Source organism: Nannobrachium achirus (assembly GCF_963921795.1).
Source record: "Nannobrachium achirus genome assembly, chromosome: 8".
In the NCBI taxonomy this organism is placed as follows: domain Eukaryota; kingdom Metazoa; phylum Chordata; class Actinopteri; order Myctophiformes; family Myctophidae; genus Nannobrachium; species Nannobrachium achirus.
The window spans coordinates 28,528,962-28,551,505 of NC_137817.1; the positions used below are offsets into that span (position 1 = coordinate 28,528,962).

Below are 22,544 nucleotides of genomic sequence, written 5' to 3' on the forward strand. Positions count from 1 at the left end.
TTTCCCCATTTCCGTGTCCCAAGGTGATACAGAAATTGCTCAGAATGCTCACAGTGAAAGCTTGGCATAACCTTGCAAATTTTACTCTTCCCCTGGGTTTGCAAAATAAATCTTATTACTATAATTCGAGAGGCCAAGCCTCTTTTCTTTTGTCCAGGGATGGCCAGCGCAAGAACACTCAAACAGGGTTTTCGCCTCCAGTGGTCTGGCCACGGTATAGGCTATCTTCCCCACCTTGAATCGACTTACATGATGTATAATGTCACTTTTTGCATAATTATTTTATTTTAGCCCCATATCAAATGGCAGCAGATTAGTTAACTTTTTCTCTAACCTTTTCTGACCCTAAAAGTCCATTGAATTCAATTGACCTTTTCTGTAACCTTTTCTGTAACCCCAAAATGTCTGCATGGCAAACATCTGCATAGCATGACGTCTGCAACACGTCACACCTTTATCTTACTACTATAATTGGAGAGGCCAAGTGTTTTTGAGCGGTGGTCACAGCGTCTCCTATACTTGACTGCGTCCATGTTACTATCTAAGTATGTCTGTTTGTAGCATGAGATGCAATACCGCTGGGTGACCAACGGTATCTCTCTCTCTCTCACACACACACACACACACACACGCACACACACACACACACACACACACACACACACACACACACACACACACACACACACCAAGGGGCGCTGTTGAGAAGTCCAGGCACACACACTTTCTCTTTCTCTCTCTCTCTCTCTCTCTCTCTCTCTCTCTCTCTCACACACACACACACACACACACACACACACACACACACACACACACACACACACACACACACACACACACACACAAAGGAAACTTAGCTACGAAATGAACAGCTAACATCCCCTGCTCTGGGGGCAATTTGCAAATGCTGCTCTCAGAGCAGCATGAATGATATGCATATCAATGTTTAATTGCCGCTGCACAATTCAAAATTCCATTGAACCTGCCTCCCACCTCTGACCCCGCCCCCCCACCCCGCCTCGCATTCTCACTGATCGGGCAGGCACGGGGACCGACGAAATTGAATGTGCCCTCAGTACACATTCCAATGACTTTAAGTCACATCTGCCTTTTCCATTCCTATTTTTAAAATTTCCCCATATTTGGACCAAGTGTCGCAACATGAATTCTGCCTGAAGATCATAAAACATGATTCACCATATTTGTGCCAAATTTATATCAGCATGCCCATATTTGTGCTTAGATGTGTGAGGGCTGCCACGCGGCCCGAACTTCTAGTTAATATTATCAGGCACGCGAATTAACAGATCATTACTCTTCCCATATTCCGCTCAGAGAGAAAGTGAAGCACTGGAGCATTTGCATGTCCCTGATAAAGACTTTGTGTGAGTCACAGCCCATTAAGAATGACTCTGACAGTCTTCCTTCAGCTTTGTTTTCCAGTGTAAACACACTCATAATGGAGGCTAGAGAGAGAGAAGTGGGTGCATGGCGACCATGGGGAGCGCGTCGCTATTTCTACAAGTCATCTTTTCGACAACCAAACCTAACCCTAAACTTAACCTCTGTGGGGTGAGTAGCGATACAGAAAGCACTACTCCATTTGAGCGTGTGCTGGCATTCAGATGGTACTACTCTATTTGAGAGTGTGCTTTACCTGGGCTGAGGGCTACGACATGCATACAAAGGACTTTGAGTAAGGCTGGGCTATGGCCTACTGTGGTTCACCATTATGTATGATTTAATTACAAAATGCGGTAATCAATCGCAACAACCGTAGCACGCAGCATGCTGCAATGACATAATGACCATTCGGCTGACAGGGACTTAATTTTACACAGTTACCTGGCTGTTCAAATGCACTTTTCTTCTCAGTGGGTTGGTAATTGGTATCTTCAAATTGATTATTACGTTTATTTTTGTTTTCCCACATTTAAGCTATTTATTAGCAGCTTTGTCATAATAGGGGATCTGTAGTGCCAGTTGTGGTCCCAAATCTCAAGTCTGCACATAGTTTGGGTGATGTGCACATCTGTGGGTGCATGTGGACTAGTTCTGTATCTGTACAGTATATTCATAGTTTTTACACAAAATCAACCAAAATCATCAAATTACTTTATCCTATCCCTAATTTCAAAAACTGTACAACACTAAATCAAAACTCTATTGGAGATAATCAACTGATCTCTTGGAAAAGGGCTACTGTTGTTCCCCATTGAGCTTGGCACATTTCCTGGGGCAAGCAGTCCAGATCACACGTCACACGTGTCTTCTTATCTTTTCTCAAAAAGCACCTGCAATGTAGTGCATTTGAAACTACATTGCAGTGCACATCATGGGGTGATCACTGCTTGCCTCCTGTGAATTGTTTTATTTATTTATTTATTTTTGTTTATTTTCTATTTATTTTGTTGCTGAGTGAGGTCAGCAGACAAAGTGACGTGAGTGAGATGAAAAAACCTGGGTGAACAACCAACCGGTGTTGAAACGTCAACAGCAATGTACCCTGTGTAACTAAAGGCATATATGGTGTGCCTTATTTGTGAGTAACATTGTCATTTACTGCTTATGACTAGTTTGACGAGTTATATGGATGTGTCCACTCTGCCTATGACTAGTATGACGAGTAAAAAAAAAGAAAAAAGAAAAATGTTTTTTTTTTTGGATTTTTTTTTTTTGAAAAATTATTTTTGGACCCCATCAAATCTAGTAAGCATGATTTCAATCGCGATTTTGCATGTTCAACCCCCATACAACCCCATCTTTCAAACAGGGCGGCCATTTTTGTTTTCATAACATGTAAAACATAATGGCTATTATCTCAAGAATGCCTGAACGGATTTCCAATCGGATTATTTAGTTTGAAAGCTGTGAAAAACGTGCACAAACATGGTGCATCATCTGTGCATGGGCGTGCATGATCCGTGCACTATAAATTACATGGAAGTCTATGGAGGCTTCTGGCGGGGAGCCCTGATGGGAGCCCTTTCAAAATGGCAGTAAATGAGTTAAGTCGTTTTGAATCATCAATTTCCTCTAATAAATCATTTTGATCATTTCTACTGAGGCTTTAGATCTAGTCACAGTACAGACCTCAGACTCTGTGGAGACTGCTAAAGTTTCCACAGACTCTTGTTCTATTAGAATTTAGTGCAGCATCTTGCTATATGATCAGCCATAATGTCATCATTAATCCACTGGAAACCTGGGCTTGCCTTTGAATGTGACGTGTTGCCCAGTGCACTTCAATGCATTTCTGCACTCTACAGTACATGGAACCGCTAAGCAATTTATTCCAAATACCAAGGGAGAGTTCTTCCATCTAAGGACATCTAACTAATGTATTCTTAATGCAGTGGATGCTGGGAGAGTAACCCATGCCTTCATTACAAGGAGATTAGTCTACTTTAATTGCTCTACTTATTGATCTTATCGAAAAGTAAATTGAGAATTTACAGCTGATTTTAAGTGCAGCAGCTAGACTTTTAGGGATGTACCATCGGTATATTGGCCAGGTATTGGTATTGACGTTTTTGGTCAATATTGGTATCAGCAAATAAAATTGACAGTACCCGACCGCAGTAGCCGATATTTACCTGCTTGATAAGCATACATTTTGCGATGTATTTGTTTGCCTGGCACAAAAGGGGGGAATAAATAATATATAAACAAAAATCGGTATCAGTAGCGTTTATCGGCTAAATTGTTATTTCCATATCGGTGCATCCCTACTTAAAATCAACAAAGTAAATAATAAAGAACAAGTAGGCTACTCATTGTGGAATATGTAGTTTAATAATTGCAGATTTTTTTGTACATCATAATTATGTTATATAGTGGTAATTAAAACAGATTTTTAAAAGAAAGACGCATATATTTCTTTAACCAAATGGGTACCCAGATTGGTTAATGCTTTTTTTTTTGTTCCACAGAAATCCCATGACCCCCAACCCTCCAAACAATTGTTGGGTTAGGAGAAATCAGGTGTTGACAAAACCACTGAGATAATGCAGCACATAGGAGAAACCAAGTGAAATGTTGAAAGAAGAGACCCATTTATCAACGTGCTTGCATCAGCAGAATGCCGCTCTTATATCCTTAAATCACACTGTTACCACGACACACTCATTACACCCCCAGTGATGGCTACACACACGGCCACCGTGCAGATATAGCTTGCTGATAGCAATATTGAACAGTCTGTTATATGAGCTTAACACAAGCGACATGGATAGGAAATTGGAAGTGAGTTTTTGGAGCTGTGTGAAGCACAGGCTCCCTATACGTGGCCGTGTGGGTCTGTCTGTCTGTCTGTGTGTGTGTGTGTGTCTGTGTGTGTGTATGTAGCCTGAACTTCCTAAACTTCGGCACGCTACTAGTCCCACAGTTTTGCCACCACACACTCGCGCCATATGTCAAATCGACCGGCTTACTCGGGAATCGTGGGCTAGTAACTTGCTAAGAGAAAGGTTCAATAGTTTAATTGATATTAATTTATTAGTGAATTAATTTTCCCCATTGACTTATAATGGGAATCGCAAAAACTCACATTCAATTATTTGTCTCTCGCAAACCATAGGGGCTAGAGTTTCAAGACTTGGAGAGGAGGTTCATAATGATTTCAAGGATTAAATAAAAAATAATTGTGTCATTTGGCCGCATGGTGGCGCCATAACACCCCACTTTACGTTTTGGCCTGTAACTCTTGAACCGTAGGTCGGAAAATTAAAAATATTTTTTCCCTGGATTCCTTGGGTCATGACGCATCTCCCCATATAGGCCACGCCCATTTGCGCCATGATAGATTTTCCGCCATCTTGAATTTTCTCCAAAACACACTTTTTGCTCCTTTTCCTACATATTTTCTTCAAATGTCACAAAAATCGGTACACATGATCCACACACACACACACACACACACACACACACACACACACACACACACACACACACACACACACACACACACACACACACACACACACACACACACAGCTCCACTTCACACGGGTGTGATTTTTCATTAAACTAAGGGTGAGGTGATTTACAAACACACATGCACACACATGCACATGCACATGCGCGCGCGCACACACACACACACACACACGCACGCACACACACACACACACACACACACACACACACCCAAACTCAGATTTATATTGGTACGTCTGGTCTGTGGATTTATATGGAAGTTTCAGAAGACACGTCATTGAATATGGCAGCGATCAGTCGCCTTTGAGGTAAATTATACGGTGCAACAGCAGAAGAAAAGACAAGATAAACCTTTATTGATCCCAGAGGGGAAATTCAGGTGTCATCGCAGCAACAGCATGTAGTCCCTTTACTCCCAGGAACTTGTATTGTAATTATTGCATGATTAAATGAATTGTAAAGTGGGTAATACTTGGCACCAAGGGAAGACATTATGTTTTCACCGTGACTTAAGGTAAAGGAAAAAGGAACCATTTGTGTGAAAGGGTGTTAATTCCATTTTCAGACCACAGGGAAAATAATGTGTTTTCTTGCTTAGATAGACTGAATTAACTCTGAGGATTGGTGTGCATTCCAGTTGTTTTTCAATTTGTTAAGAGGAGTGTACTGAGACGACACACAGAAGGCGTTCAGGGAATTTAGCTGAATACAAATCATCTCCTCGTGTCTTTCTCCCCTCCATCCTCCTGCATACACAGTAACATCCAGAGTGTTCATTTAAAAACGCCCGCGGGTCCATATGCACACTTTCAGACTTCAATCAACAGTCCAGATTGTACCGTCTAGCGGTCCCAGCACAGGCCATGTGTGGCTCTGCAGACCAGCTGTTACAACAGATTCTTCCCTCTCTTCCTGTGTGCTCAAGTCACACAGTGGGATCTTTCTCTGATAGGCTTTGTCTCCGTCTGTATAGAGTCCTCTTATACTCTCTCCAGTCTCCCCCCAACCCACTGTTTCATTCTTCTCCACATAGCAACACATGGCTTTTAGGACAAAATGACTGAATAATTATCTTTCATTAAGGGTCGGGATATCATAGGATTACATTAAGAATCCTCTCCGTCCTATGGTCCTCGTCTGTGAGTGCCTCACGTAATGCCGTGGGCATCTTGTCACCAGTTGAATGGTAACCCTTCTTTCCTGCCTGGGCACAGCTGTGCCCTTGGTGCCCCTCTGGGTGACCCATGTTACTCTCCCTTACATCTTGTTCCCTATAGAGCTCTCTTATAGGAAATGTTCTCCCACACAGTAAAACCCAGAGTGTTAATCTAACTCTCTGAGTTAAATGGTCAATGTACTGTCCCTAAGAGGCTACTGTAATGTGGTTTGCTCTCCTTATTAGATCACTGAGAGATTGCAAACAGTTCATTTCCATGATGCTACATACAGTATCCGTTCTGCATGGACACCTGCATTCATATTCTGGGCATGTCATAATAGGCGTAACATGTAGCAATGAGATGCATTGTGTGACCTTGTGTGGGCTTGTAGACCTGCCATTTTCTCTTGATATATGATGAAATATGTGGGGTTTAAATGGTTAAAAACATCAGTATCCCAAGTTCACCACAGAGTTGAACCGCGATGTAAAAATATTCTTCAACCCACCAAAGCCTGTGGTGGTAAATGGCTATAGTTTTCGATTTCTTTATGCTGCCAGTGTTTATTCTCCACATGGAGGATATCTCATCTTGGGATGACACTGTACTCCCGGCCCCAGTAACTCTGCATCACATTTCTTCGCTCCATTAGAGAGATGCACCGATACAGATAACACAGGTCCTGTTGTTTGCGGCACCGCTGCAACCGACTGGAGTGAAACTGTGATTGAATACAGCAGGCTGGATCAATATCTCTCCCCTTCCCTGTGGAGATGTGATTAGGCCAACCTGGTCAAACACACTCTTCATCACCAAAGGAAAACACTCACACATCCTTCTTGCTCTCTCTCTCTCTCACATGCACGCACGCACGCACGCACGCACGCACGCACGCACGCACGCACGCACGCACGCACGCACGCACGCACGCACGCACGCACACACACACACACACACACACACACACACACACACACACACACACACACACACTTCAAAACAAATTGCGTGTCTGAGTTGTGTCCTAAGTGGCCGTCAAAAGTAGACTCTGGAGTTGTCTGAGCAGACAGAGGGATTGAGGGTAGGAGATGGTGGATTTCGTGGGGTGATCGAGGTTTGGAAGGACATGACCGATATGCAGTGAAATGATAAATGATGGCTCTGCTAAAGAGTAAGAAGTAAAGCATGGTAATCCCCAAACTCACATCATCACTTGTGACAGCCCCCTGACCCCCCCCCCCCCCCCCCCAAGCTGACATCACATGACACACCCCAAAACAACAGTTTGATCTCTTTGTTTTATATGATTTTTGTTCCCCTCCCCATCTTCATCTCTCAACTCCCATTGTGTCATTTGAATCAGCACTTCTGCCCCCATCTCTGTTTAATTCTCATTAGATCTATACTTCCGCTGTTGACCCTCTCTCCGCCCCCTCCCCTCTCTCTCTCTCTCTCTGACTGGGCTTTCCTGACGTTTCTCATTAGTGCTTCCCTGATGAGGTCAGTGCGTTTTCCCATTCTGGGGTCAGGAAGCAATGCATTGAGCTAATCTCTCTCTGTTCATCCGTCTACATGGCAGGGGGACCACTCAGGTTTCCGCGCCTGCCTGTCCACCACTATGCAGTGCGTAATAAGCACTTTACCAATTGTCTTTGCGCGACAACAGAGGCACATGCAATATCTTAATGTATTAACGTGCTCACATGCTCTGACATTCTTCCTACTGTACAGCCCTGTCCCCCCCACCTCACCACCCACACCCCTGAGAGAGGTAATTCATTCACTGACATCAGGGTGCAATAATGGACACTTAACGCCTCAGTGCCTCTCAGTTTAACTGCTCCTTCTCCCATTCCATTGATGACAACTCGGCTGCCAGAAAGGTTGCTGCACAACCTCGCGCACAGGGGCGTCATAAGGGGGGGGGGGGGGGGGGGGGGGGGGGGAGTAGTGGGACTGAGTTACTAGGGCCCAAGGTGGAGGGGCCTTAACTATTTTATACTTTAGCTATTGAAAAATAGCAGATATACAAGCTCACAGTGCGGCACCGAGTGCCACGCTGCGAGCTTGTAGATCTGCTATTTTTAAAAAGTCGTGAAAATGTGGTAAATCTTTGAATATATGTATTTTTAAGCGTACATTTGTAACTCAAATCTTGCTTCTGGGGGGTCCCTGGAACTAAATATTTTGAGATGGGGGGTCTGTTGCCAAATACATATCATTTTGGGGGTCCTTCACATGAAAAAGTTTGAGCACCACTGACATAGAAACATAGCTTTTTCAAAAAACCTGAAATATTCAACGTTTTTCAAAAGAATTCAAGCGAGGCACCAAGTGCCGCGCTGTGAGCTTCTATATCTGCTATATCCGGAGGAGTGGGACTGAGTTACTAGGGCCCAAGGTGGAGGGGCCTTAACTATTTTATACTTTAGCTATTGAAAAATAGCAGATATACAAGCTCACAGTGCGTCACCGAGTGCCACGCTGCGAGCTTGTAGATCTGCTATTTTTAAAAAGTCGTGAAAATGTGGTAAATCTTTGAATATATGTATTTTTAAGCGTACATTTGTAACTCAAATCTTGCTTCTGGGGGGTCCCTGGAACTAAATATTTTGAGATGGGGGGTCTGTTGCCAAATACATATCATTTTGGGGGTCCTTCACATGAAAAAGTTTGAGCACCACTGACATAGAAACATAGCTTTTTCAAAAAACCTGAAATATTCAACGTTTTTCAAAAAAATTCAAGCGAGGCACCAAGTGCCGCGCTGTGAGCTTCTATATCTGCTATATCCGGAGGAGTGGGACTGAGTTACTAGGGCCCAAGGTGGAGGGGCCTTAACTATTTTATACTTTAGCTATTGAAAAATAGCAGATATACAAGCTCACAGTGCGTCACCGAGTGCCACGCTGCGAGCTTGTAGATCTGCTATTTTTAAAAAGTCGTGAAAATGTGGTAAATCTTTGAATATATGTATTTTTAAGCGTACATTTGTAACTCAAATCTTGCTTCTGGGGGGTCCCTGGAACTAAATATTTTGAGATGGGGGGTCTGTTGCCAAATACATATCATTTTGGGGGTCCTTCACATGAAAAAGTTTGAGCACCACTGACATAGAAACATAGCTTTTTCAAAAAACCTGAAATATTCAACGTTTTTCAAAAAAATTCAAGCGAGGCACCAAGTGCCGCGCTGTGAGATTCTATATCTGCTATATCCGGAGGAGTGGGACTGAGTTACTAGGGCCCAAGGTGGAGGGGCCTTAACTATTTTATACTTTAGCTATTGAAAAATAGCAGATATACAAGCTCACAGTGCGTCACCGAGTGCCACGCTGCGAGCTTGTAGATCTGCTATTTTTAAAAAGTCGTGAAAATGTGGTAAATCTTTGAATATATGTATTTTTAAGCGTACATTTGTAACTCAAATCTTGCTTCTGGGGGGTCCCTGGAACTAAATATTTTGAGATGGGGGGTCTGTTGCCAAATACATATCATTTTGGGGGTCCTTCACATGAAAAAGTTTGAGCACCACTGACATAGAAACATAGCTTTTTCAAAAAACCTGAAATATTCAACGTTTTTCAAAAAAATTCAAGCGAGGCACCAAGTGCCGCGCTGTGAGATTCTATATCTGCTATTTTCAATAGTTAAAGCACAGGGGCCCCACGGTGAATCCTTGTACCCAGGGCCCAGAATTTGGTGCGACACCCCTGCTCGCACACCCACCCACACACACGCACGCACCCACGCTGCAACACACACACACACACACACACACACACACACACACACACACACACACACACACACACACACACACACACGCGCACACACCGCTCTTATCTGCATATTCACCAAATTTGTACTTTCCTTTCAGCCTTCTTTTCTGTGTATGGTAATTGGTAGGCTGGGCATGTTGAGGGCTCAGTGGTAAGTGGGCTTCATTGAGCGTTGCGGGCATGAGGTCGTACATCATGCTCTGCGAGGCAGGCGACACAAGCTGCCATTATTGGATCAGCCCTGGTTCATTACTAACGCCTCTGGACAGGCAGCATGAAGGAGGGAGGGCAGCGGAGCAGAGGGAGAGACAGTAGAGAGGGAGAGAGGAACAAGTGATGGAGAGAGAGAGAGAGAGAGAGAGAGAGAGAGAGAGAAAGGGGGAGAGAGCCACCAGACAGACAATTCACTGGACTAAACCAAATTATAAAACAGCAGAAAGAAAGCTACCTGACACATAGGAGAGAAGTAATTAACCCAAAAGCAGAGCAAACTAGAATGCTATTTGGCCCAAAACAGAGAATACACAGTGGCAGAATACCTGAGCCAAAATCAAAGAAAAATCTTGACTAGGTACAGACTCAGTGAGCACAGTCTTGCAATCGAGAAAGGACGTCATATAGGCATACAGTTAGAGGGTTAGGGTTAGAGGGTTAGGGTGCTCCCTAGAGAAAACAGACTTTGCACCCACTGCACACAAAATGAAGTGGAAACGGAGCTACACTTCCTAACCGCCTGTCCACTGTACCAAGACATCACACTTCCCACAGATCATAACCATCCAAGGAGAGTTTGAAAACATGACCATTGATGAAAAACTCCCATACCTGCTGGATGAAGTAAAACAATGTGCAAACACAGCAGCAACATGTGTGAGCTGCTGTGATAGGAGAAGGATATCAAATCAAATGAAATCATTTCCTGTGTTCCATAGTTCACTTTACATAATATGTTTTTGATGTGCTATAGCCTACTGATACTGAACTGACAATGATAAAATGTGATTGCAATGTGGAAATATTGCTCCCTTCTCCCTTTCTTTTCTACTTTCTTGTACAAGAAAGAACCCAAGCCGCATGACGTCAGTGGGTTCTGAAGTGATGCATGGTACGATAGTAGGCCTAGTTCTGATTGAAAGAAATGTACGCAGTAGAGAGAGAGACACTGGAGCAGCTCAGACGGTTCTAACCTTGTATTCAGGTGCCAGTATAACAGGATTGACTAACGTTTCGATGCTAGTGCATCTTCATCAGAGTCATGCAAAGAAATTTACATTTTAAAATTTGTATATTTTCTTTCTCCATCTGTGAGCTCCTGTTTTTCTTCTCTGAAAAAACAGCCTAGCCTACTCCTGAGTATGCCTACTGATCCTATTCGCCTGATTGGACTAAAGTGTACATTTTGGCCTAATTTAAAACACACCACAACATAGCAAATAAGAGTGTAATGTACGGGTGACAGTGGAAGTGTGCAGCACATAAGACATCTGCCATCATCCATTTGTGCATTGAAGTATTGAGATGTTTTACTTAATTAGTAATAGTAATAGTAATAGTAATAGTAGTAATACCACAATATAAAGTCCATCTAAAGTATCAAAGTAAAAGTAATTAACCTACTCAGATAGGCATTTCAAAATATGTAAAAAAAAGAAAAAATTGTGACACTTGAACTTGTAGATCTGCTATTTTCGAATAGCCAAAGTATAAAATAGAGTTTAATGGTTAATGTATCTTTTGTAGTTTATTAATAATCTAAAATGCAAAGTACCAACTAAAGCTATGTGTCAAATAATTGTAGTGAAGTCAAAACTAAGTAAAACATTTTCCTCTGAGATGTAGTGGAGTACAAGTAGGCTATAGTATAAAGTAACCTATCATAAAATGGAAATAGCCTACTCAATAAGTAAAGGTATCTCAAAATTGTACTTAAAGGAGCTATAGTCAACTTTTTCTTGAAAAACGGATGCTAAAATAAAAATAATGTTTCGAAAATATTTTATAAAAAAAATAAGCTTCATATATGTGTTTCAATTAAAAAATTACCACAAAAAGCGAAAAAATAATGATAAAATAATCATGTTGGCCCTTTGTTTACATTTACGGGCCCTGTAAATGTAAACAAAGGACCAAAATGATTATTTTATCATTATTTTTCCGCTTTTTGTGGTCATTTTTTAATTGAAACACATATATGAAGCTTATTTTTTTATAAAATATTTTCGAAACATTATTTTTATTTTAGCATCCGTTTTTCAAGAAAAAGTTGACTATAGCTCCTTTAAGTACAACAGGCTAGGCTACTTGAGTAATTTGAATACTTTCCACCACTGGATTGGTGCGGCTGTATTGCCAAAGAGATGGCGAGATGGCGCCATCTGGTGGCTGAGTTGATTTTTCACACATTGATGCATTCATAATCATTTCTTGCTTTCTCTCACAGGCCTTTCTGTTTGTTGTCTTTCATTGAACTCTTAAATATGCTATTATTCTGCACTCTAGCAGTGCACTCATTCAGCCCCTCTAGTATGGAGTCCACGTATGGTATCACAACGCCCCAAAGGCCCTAAAAACAAGGCTCCAAACTGCCTGAAACAAACTTATTAGGCTCCTTAACCTTCCTCTGGGCTCACCTCAACGCTAATCATTTTTCAAGTGTGGGGTGGCTCACAGTAGATGACAGAGTACAGCATCTTGCAATGGGACTGGTGTACACCACACAGAGATACAATACCTAAAATACTTCCAAAAGGTCAAGGATGTCCAAAATTACAACACATGGCAGCTCCACAGATCATGTTCAACCCGGATGCGGCTCAAACAAAGGGTCAAATTCGTTCTGGCATCACAGGGATCTCCATATATGAGCATAAAAGGGATTTGGTTTCCCTGCATCACAGGGATCTCCATACCGTATATGGCAATAAATAAAATCTAGTATATTTAAGACTAGACTAAAAACCTTTCTTTATGATAAAGCCTATGATATATATAATTAAGGGGAAAAAAGCCTATAACTAGATTACCTCTCTCAGGCTGTCCGTGTCCGTGTGTGTGTGTGTGTGTGTGTGTGTGTGTGTGTGTGTGTGGGGGTGTGTGTGTGTGTGTGTGTGTGTGTGTGTGTGTGTGTGTGTGTGTGTGTGTGTGTGTGTGTGTGTGTGTGTGTGTGTGTTTGTGAAGGTACTTACCCTGTTTGGAGACACGGGGAGAACATGCAAACTCCACACAGAAAGGCCCTTTTACCAACCCCACCTATGGGCACTGATGACGCAGAGGAGAGAACACGCCCCCAGCGCCCACAGCGTCCCTGATGGGAATCGAAACCAGGACCTTCTAGCTGTGAGGCGACAGCACTACTGACTGCAGGTGCCACTGTGCCCCCAGGATTCAGGATTAAATATTATAAACCTGACTTTTGCCAAGATAGTCAGTGTGAACACTGCCACTTGCCATCCAGTTTTTAAAAAGATACTTTTTATATTTATAGTTATAGATAGTGCCCAGTGTGAATGTAGCCTGGGTGCCAGCCTGTTCGCTCCGGTTTTGTCTCTCTCGACAAAACAAATCGCGGAATGGAGCGAACAGGCTTGCACCCAGGCTAGTGTGAATGGCCCTTTAGGCTTTTTCTTCTTTTTTTTTTTCTTTTTGGCCCAAGTCATACTCTTGAGATCGGCCATACTAAAATGAAGGGCCGCGGGAACAGCATGATCCATTTCAATAAGGATATAGAGGTGATTTTACTAGAGGTGGCCAGCCAGTGTCATGAAGAGCTGATTTAGGCAAAAATAGATTTTCTTTCTCAAAAAAACATTTTAAGAAGGTGACATTATGTAAGTTGTATGTCCTCTCTTGATGGAGAGAGGTTATTGCAACTGTAAGGGCACATTCACACCCAAGTTTAATTCTACCTGCCAATGGTTTTCAATTCATTCCCATTGAAAAGCATGGGCAGAATCCGCCCTCAAAGGTAGAATTAAACGTTGTTGTAACCGTGCCCTATAACACCCTGATGAGTTCTAGATCAATCGGGTCTTAGATCAATATTCAACTTTGTTCTTTTTTTTAAAGATATTTTTTGGGGCTTTTTCTGCCTTTATTGATAGTTATACAGTAGGCTGACAGGAACTGGGGAGAGAGATGGGGGGGGGGGGGGGTGATACGCAGCAAAGGTCGTCAGGACCGGGACTCTAACCTGCGACGCTGCAAGGCTGGTCTGGATTACCAGCCTAGGTGCCTGGACCACTACCCTGTGGCCCAGGCCATTTAACTTTATTTGCGTAAAAAGTATAGTTGAGTCTCGGGAAGTAGTACTTTGGAGAACTTCCTTTTATCAGGTATGATGACTTTCCCACCATCTAGGCCCAACAAGATAACCCCCCCCCCCCCCCACCCCTCCAGAGATGACACTTCTTGAGAGAAATGAATTTCACTTCAGTCCATTTGTATATTTTTTTATTATCTTTTTTTTTCTTCTTTTTTTTTTCAAATTCATAACAGCAAGAATCAAATATAGCACTGCAGGCCCCATTGAAACAAAATGCCAATGAGAACTATTCCATGCACATCCTTCACTGCTGGCACCGTGCACCACAGCTTATTACATAAACTGCTTTCATGACCTTTATTTAGCAAACATTTGCCAACAGATGATCTGATTTCACTCCTCTTCCCCAGTACAGCTAATCCACACGTAGTTTTTCATTCCGATGAGATTATATGTTATGGCTTTAGACTGTGGCAATCACTGGTTTCCACAACGGGTTCAGAGGAGTGGACCATAATACAAACATGACATCTCATTTCAAGGGGCCTGGAACAGTAAAACAAGCAGAAATGAACCGCAGCAGAGGACAGAATACATCAATTTAGCACTACAAGCAGAGAAACAAACAAAATATTTTTTTTTTTGTTTTGTTTACATTATATCCAAAAACGTAAGCATGCGTGCTTTTAGAAGATGAAAAATGACGAGATGATCAGGACAGAATTCCAGCAAAACAAGTTATTCTTAAACCATGGATATGATTCAGTTTCCATACATTCTGCCTGTATAACTATGCTCATATTAAGCCATTTTCATCTGCCAGAAGCACAGCTTACGAACATAAAGAACATACTTATAGCTAGGGTGTTTGTGTTGTATGTATTTTAACTCTCCAAATGGTGAAACTTCAGTGAGTATATCTTAAGGAGACCTTTATTTTTTTTTTAAATAAATCACTATTCTATTTTTGTATTTTTTGTTTTTATTTTAGTCCATTACATTGATAGAATATTGTATACTGTAAATACATCTTGCTGTGTAACATGTTTTCTTATTCAATATTACTGTGTTGTGATTTCTTTTTTTCTTTTTTTTTAAAGGTATATGTATTTCCTTGAACATGCAATCCTCTGACTAAGGTAAAGAAACAGGACTTGATGTGATTGGTTGGGCCTGGTAGGGTGTGGCCATGACACACAGACCTGTCACTAGGCAGGTTAGGGGACCAGACGAACCCAGTCAGGCCCTTACACTGGAGGGTACACAGGAACATCTTCAGTGTTCATTTAATTAACTCTGAGAATCTACAAATGTTGGTTCCATTTGTACACTATTAAAGTTGAATGAACCATTTTGTGAAGTGTAGTGGACACCTCCTCCGGAAGGTTACCTGGCAAACTACAAGCTGCTGACAAAAAAGAATAGCAACACTTTGCCTTTTTCTGAAAGGGGTAGGAGCGTGAAGCCCAATTTATACATCGTCGTACAATCGTGTCGCTTGCAACCAAAAAACCAAATTAGGTTGAAAATATGTTGTTTTTGGCAAGCAACATGGTCTTATGACCAAGTATAAATTAGACACGAGAACTCAGTGCCCTTTTAAGCAAGCATTTTTGTTCAGCCTTTCATAAGATTTTTATTTTTTGTTATCCTAGCAAAATTCCTTGTAGTTATAGACATTTTTTATTCAAAATAAGATCTCAATATACACGATTCTCTCTTTTTTGACTATGTACAGAAGTGCAAAAAAGTCAACCTTCATCAGTTTCTAGGTTCCCCGCTCATTTATTTGCAGTTGGCTAAGTAAGAGATCAGTGTACGCTCTCTACCTGCCACGTTTACCTGACCCCGACAGCAACAACCCCAAAAAGTGACCAAATATGCAGCTTGTTTTCCAACATGGCCCAATTTCCAGGGAGAGTAAAAATATTCAAACAATAGTCACTATTTGAAATGGATACAGTAGAAAATAACTTCTTTACCCTAAACATCTAAGAACTAGATTTTTATAATAGTCTTTTTTTCCCCTTATATGACTAGTTACAAACCTTACAATCATTAAAATATTACTCGGTTATTGGCAATTGTTGCCACACTGGCAACAGCCCCTCTTTTCTACTATTTCCTCATTGTAAGATACCCATATAAAACATCTTTGATCAAAGAACTCAAACAGACCAGAGAAATTAACAATATGCATACAATTCATATAACGTAGAAAATATTGAGTTTACAATCATAATCATTCTAAAATCAACATTACATGGAATTTCAGAAAACTGTGTATGAGGAACACACAAACACACACGTTACCTTATATTCATTATAAGAAAGATAAATCTCATAAGATGAAAATGATGAACTAATTACAAACTAAATATCAAAAGATCAACACATTGAAGTGAAACACACCTTCAAAGAAAACACAAGAAAGAAAAGAAGAACGTAGACAAAAGGATAACAGTGACAATAACATAGTGCTCTGTGTCCATGTGTAATATGGTTTGGATTAGGCAACTGGATGGTTTAAAATGGCATGTTGCTTTGTGCTGACCCAATGGAGTATTCTAAGGCTTTGGATGAGTTATACAATCATAATAAACTTGCCCCTTTATTTGAACTATTCTTATTCACCAATTCAACATGATTGAAGAACACCCAGAATAGAACAATAATGAGTTTTAGAGATCTACTCTAAACACTCAAACTTCCATTTGGCCCAACTCGTGTGGCCTGCATACATTTCTTTTATTTTTTTTAAATATAGCCCCCCTAGTCCACCAACAATATCTAAGAACAATGACACAAAAGAGACTTTGGCTGACCATCAGAAAACATTTCTCAAGTAGACAAACACACATGTTCTCTTAAATATGTTAAGACTATATACAATGCACTGAATCCACACAAAAAAAAACACTAAAAGATGAGTAAATATAAAACAAAAAGCAAATCAATTCAGCCACAAATTCATCGTCAGTCGACTTGTAACCTTCCCAGATTTTTCTTCCTATCTCTCAGCAGTTTGGTGATCCATCTCTGAGCACGAGAGTCCCTGTCATATCGCAGCTTAGAGCAATTTTGTCTCCATTACATCTCAGGCGAGGGACTTTGGTCTGTCAGGCAGTCCAACAGCCTACACTCAGCTCGCCTGTAACAAGATTTTCTCTCAAGTCTCACATCTCTACACTTTATGTATCAAGATTATATCTTGATCTTAATTGACAGTACAGATCCTGTCAATTGTCTTACTAAATGACATACACTACCACATTCAAACAACAGCTACAGCACAAACTATTCAATCAACATAAACTGGGGCCAAAATAGACCAAATAAATGTAGCCTAATCATCATGGTGCTATTGAGACTCAGGTAACAGCGATGACAGTGGATGCTAGATGCTCTCCAAGACAAAGAAAAGTAACTCAAAGATTTATTAAAGGGAATCGTTGATTTTAACACTGTGTAACACTGCTAAAATATCAGAGATGTATGGCACTTTGACATGGAGCCTGCAAGATTAAAGACATGTGCTTCAAAGATAGAAAGATAGGCTACAAATTGTGGACGACATCTCACAAACATTCAATGGTCACTTTGCCTCTGAGCCCACTCATCCAATTGAATCCACTATTGATTTAACAAAGGACAAAATCAAAAAAGCAATATGCATGCATATTATGTCATTCAGTGAAATTATCTTTCTCTGTTCTCTTATCTTCATCTACATACAAGGTGCACCTTTTGTGTAAACAAATGAACAAAATTAGATTAACCCCCCCCCCCCCCCCCCCCCCCCCCCCCTCCCCCCCCCCCCAAAAAAAACTAAAAAACAAAAAGAACCTAAAAAACAACAACAAACTAAAAATGCTGCCCCCAAATAAAAAACAAAATAAAAATGAAGAAAAGTAATAATAATTCTTGGTCTATGAACGTACCAATGTCGTTTTCTGACTACGGCTCCTGCACGATTACCTCATGTTGACATTCAAAGTGTGTCTGGTGAATAAAGATAAGTTGTCTCCACAGAGTGGGAGGCAGACTACAGTAAAATGTGAATGATGTTCTCTTCAGCTGTGTCAGTATGTTGTTGTCAGAACCACAACACACTGAGCCTGCTGTTTTTAACATGCATATGAAATTCCGCTCCAGTTTAAATGCGATTCTCCTTTTTGATTGGTGATGTTACAGGCAAGAAAGACGACCGCTCATCTTGGACTGCACGCCAGCACACTCCAATTTGATCTGTAAAGAATCATTGTCACAGAACACAGAAAATGGAGTCATAGTTTAAGCACAGTGGTTCTCAACCTGTGGGTCGTGACCCCCAGAGTGAAGTGACAATTTAAGGACTTTTAAGACCTTTTTAATATCTAAATAAACAAAGAAGAAGAAAAAAACTACCATTACTGCATCAAAAGTAATATATATATATATATATATATATATGAAAGAGGCAGATCTACAAGTGTTGCAAAGCATTGTGAGCTTGCTAGATTGGTTATTTTCACAATATTTATCTGTGGAACCTAGTCAAACTAAATGTATTGCCTCAGTGCCTCAATCTTGTCCACAGTTCACAACTTCACATTTGATTATTTTTGGGGGGGGGGGGGGGGGGGGGGGGGTCACGGAACCACTGGATTAACAGGAGAATGGATAGTATTTGGGGTTTTCCTAGACTAGTGTTTTTCAGGACTTATGATGGTGTTATGACTGTGTTGTGTAAGAGGAAGAGAAGGGGCACATACTGTTCTGATTGGGAGTCCTACATCTGGGTCATGTACTTGTGACTAGTCAGATGCTCTGCAGATATTATTGGAATCTGAGAAAACACACACACCCATACGCGCACACACACAGACATGCACTTTTCATTAAAACAAAGATATACTGTATGGATATACCGGATAGATAGACACAAATTAATCACAAGATCAACAAATAAATAATGCAAAAGGGTTAGACATGAAAAGAAAACCATAAAACATTGTGAGCTCAGAAGAGAAGCAAACCTGATTGGCTGTTGTTGCAAAGGGAACACTTGTGGCAGATGTGGAGGATGCAGACACAGTGGCTGGATTAGCACCGTGCATCATGGGTACTTAAGGGAGGGAAAGATCACACAGTCGTTTGAACCGGGGCAGTGCATTAAGCTTCATCTATACCACAGTTTCTCAAAGCCAGGGTAACCACCAGTGGTCCAAATGGACTCTTTTAGGGTGTCTGTAACTCCAAGAGAAACTCTTCTTCACTGTAAAATCCACAGTTATAAATTAACTCTGAGAGTTTGCAAATGTCGACTCATAACCTTCTCTTTTCTTCTTTTTCATCTCTCAGCAGTTTGGTGATCCATCTCTGAGCACGAGAGTCCCTGTCATATCTCCGCTTGGAGCTATTTCATCTCCATTACATCTCAGGCATGAGAGGCTTTGGTCTGTCAAGCAGACCAACAGCCTACACTCAGCTCACCTGTAACAAGATTTTCTCTTTGATTCACAAGTCTCACAAGCCATCTACACTTATGTATCTTCTTACTGTATGTATCTATCTTATGTGACTTTAAAGTAACGTGTTCGGGCGATGACAGTGTCCCCACGGGGCAGGTCTTGGCGCAACTAGGATGCGGTTAGTAAACACGCATCAAGGACATGTCTGTGTCAGTACACATCCTGTCAATTCCTGTCTTACTAAATGACATACAGAACAATCCACATTCAAACAACAGCTACAAACTATTCAATCACCACACATTTAGACACTCTCAGAGTTACAGATCTGTAAGGGTCTGTTTGTACACTCTCAGAGTTACAGATCTGTAAGGGTCTGTTTGTACACTCTCAGAGTCACAGATCTGTAAGGGTCCATTTGTAACCAATGACTTATACAAATCATTATTTTCCCACATGTAACCAGTTGTCAGCTAAATGGGTTCTGGCCATCAAGCGACACCATTGTGTGATGGAGTATGAATATGCATTAAGCTTGGCTGTACTACAAAGCTTCCTGGGTTAACACTTAAAGGGATATTCCACATTGGTCATTTTATCATCTATTCAGGCTTAATTTGCTTGAATCAATATTTAGATATTTGATATTCATTTTATCAGACAGTCCCCATCCAGGGCCCTCTCCTATACAAACCAATTGTAACTTCAAACTCCATTTTAACCATGATAAATTCATCAAAAACATGTGTATTCTTTTTGGATAACTTTTCTAATTTATTTTTAATAATTCTTTATTGTATTAATTTTTTTCCCATTTTCCCCCAAAAGTATTAAAAATACATGAAAAAAGGTTATCGAAAAAAACACGGCCAGCTCACGTATTAGGAGGGTAGTAAGAGCCGCCAGAAAAAAAGTGTTTTGGTTAAAATGGAGTTTGAAGTTACACGGGTTTTAATAAGAAGGAGCCCTGGGTGAATGAGTGTCTATAAAATGAATATCAAATATCTAAATATTGAATCAAGCAAATTAAAAACTGTCCAGGATGTTCACAAAAGCCTGAGTAGATGATAAAATGACCAAAAGTTTTTTTGAAAGTCTATAAATTGCAAATAAACATGAGAAAATGTATTGGTAAATGAGTGAATTGAGAATTGTAGTAATGACATAATCCTCATGTTTATATGGCACGTACAAATCTGAATGAGGTGTGGCAAAGATTATTATGGTCTGTGATGAAGGACAGGTGAGCAGGGTTCAGAGTAAGAGCTGCAACAAGCATTAGGTGACACACAGACTTATTAGAGAAGAGTGAAAAGAAAGGACAGCATTACCAGGATGATACACAGAGGGGATCAGGACAAATGAATGCACATTACAACAACATCTACTTTTCATAGGTTAATTTACTGAAATTTAATGAAAGTTATGCTATCGGTTTCACTGGAACTCACAATCCACCAACTGTACTTTAACAGTTTGAAAGGAATGCACAATATAATATATATATTTTAAATACTGTAATTACAGAGCAGATTAGGTTATATGCCAAACTGACAGAATGGATTATGTGCTCTCATAATAACATAATGGGTTGAGATGGAGTGTGAATGGTTTCAAAGTAAAGGAAAGCTGGCACCTACCAACACTTGTTGCAGGTGTCATGCACAATATTGAGCCTGCCCATCATGCATTGCAGCAGGGATTGGATTGAAAGGGAGATGGGGAGAAGAAATCAAGACAACCCATCAACACATTAGCCATCGAGTGTCATAATATCACACACATACGGGAGAAAGTTAACTTGTGAGCACAGAGCACAGCACATACTGTAAACTGAACATGAACTGATTGCAATACACTATGCTAATATGCTGGCGTCAACTCAGCAGGCCTGGTATTGTGCGAAGGTAACCTAATTATCCCTGTAAGAATGTGTTCCCCCCTCCATACAACATGCAAGCACGCACGCACGCACGCACGCACGCACGCACGCACGCACGCACGCACGCACGCACGCACACACACACACACACACACACACACACACACACACACACACACACACACACACACACACACACACACACACACACACACACACACACACACACACACACACACACACATATATACTGTATATAAACTAGTAAGACGCTCAATTATTCATTATGTGAAAGTCCTATGATGTCTATGACATCTGACATCATACCCTTTTATGCCCATAGATTCCTGTCTGTAGAACCAACCGTTAGTGTGGTATGTGGCTGATGTGGCCTCCATATATGGGCATTCCCATATGAAGTCCTGTTAGATATGGGCTTAATATTGATGACATCAGGGAACTCCATATATGGGCATAAAAGGGACTCTGTTAGTGTGAAATCACAGTGACGTTAGAGCATGATGTCAGAGCGACAAAACCATAGAACCACAGTGTCAGGTGTTATAGATAGACAGAGATACATATGGACAAGCTGTGACCGTTCACATAGTAAACTGCGACCTACAGTCGCAATTATATAGTCTTAAAGTTTGATAAAACAAGTAGGCACGATAGAGGTCGTACAGTATAGGCGATTGCCAAGGGTGCTAAAATATTGAAGCGGCACTGTCTGGCACCAAGCAAGGTATTTTGTGTTTGTTTTTGGAGTGGATTGCTTTGTATTTTTAACATAAAACATGAATATACAGCCAGCCATTATACAACCCAGGGACCCTGCTGCTAGGGGAGAGAGTCAATGAGAAGACCTTGCTTCAACTGCAACACTGCCTGCAGTAAGTGAGTACAGTCAGGTCTGTTTACATGAAATGTGTTCGTTATTACAAATGTTTTATTTATTTTACATCGCAGCAATGTAAAGTAAAATAAAAAATACATTTGCTGCTTTGTAGCTCTGCATCAGGACTCCCAGCACTTTCTCACACAGTCACAGCTGTTGGCCACACAGGAA

The 22,544-nt window shown here is 41.0% G+C and overlaps 1 protein-coding gene across 16 annotated transcripts in view; it reads right to left on the minus strand.

Moving 5' to 3' along the window:
- Positions 1–18,911: 18,911 nt before the first annotated feature.
- Positions 18,912–22,544, minus strand: part of LOC308289249 (muscleblind-like protein 1) — a gene marked incomplete at both ends in the record, with an annotated part of 87,019 nt that continues 83,386 nt past the window's right edge. For 9 of the 16 annotated variants that reach the window (XM_080730878.1, XM_080730891.1, XM_080730887.1 and 6 more), the window contains 3 exons: positions 18,912–18,968; positions 19,159–19,247; positions 21,234–21,269. In XM_080730878.1, coding sequence (XP_080587004.1) covers positions 18,912–18,968; positions 19,159–19,247; positions 21,234–21,269 — 182 coding nt within the window. The remainder of the gene's footprint in view (positions 18,969–19,158; positions 19,248–21,233; positions 21,270–22,544) is intronic. The other 7 variants (XM_080730892.1, XM_080730889.1, XM_080730883.1 and 4 more) reach the window with 2 other exon arrangements.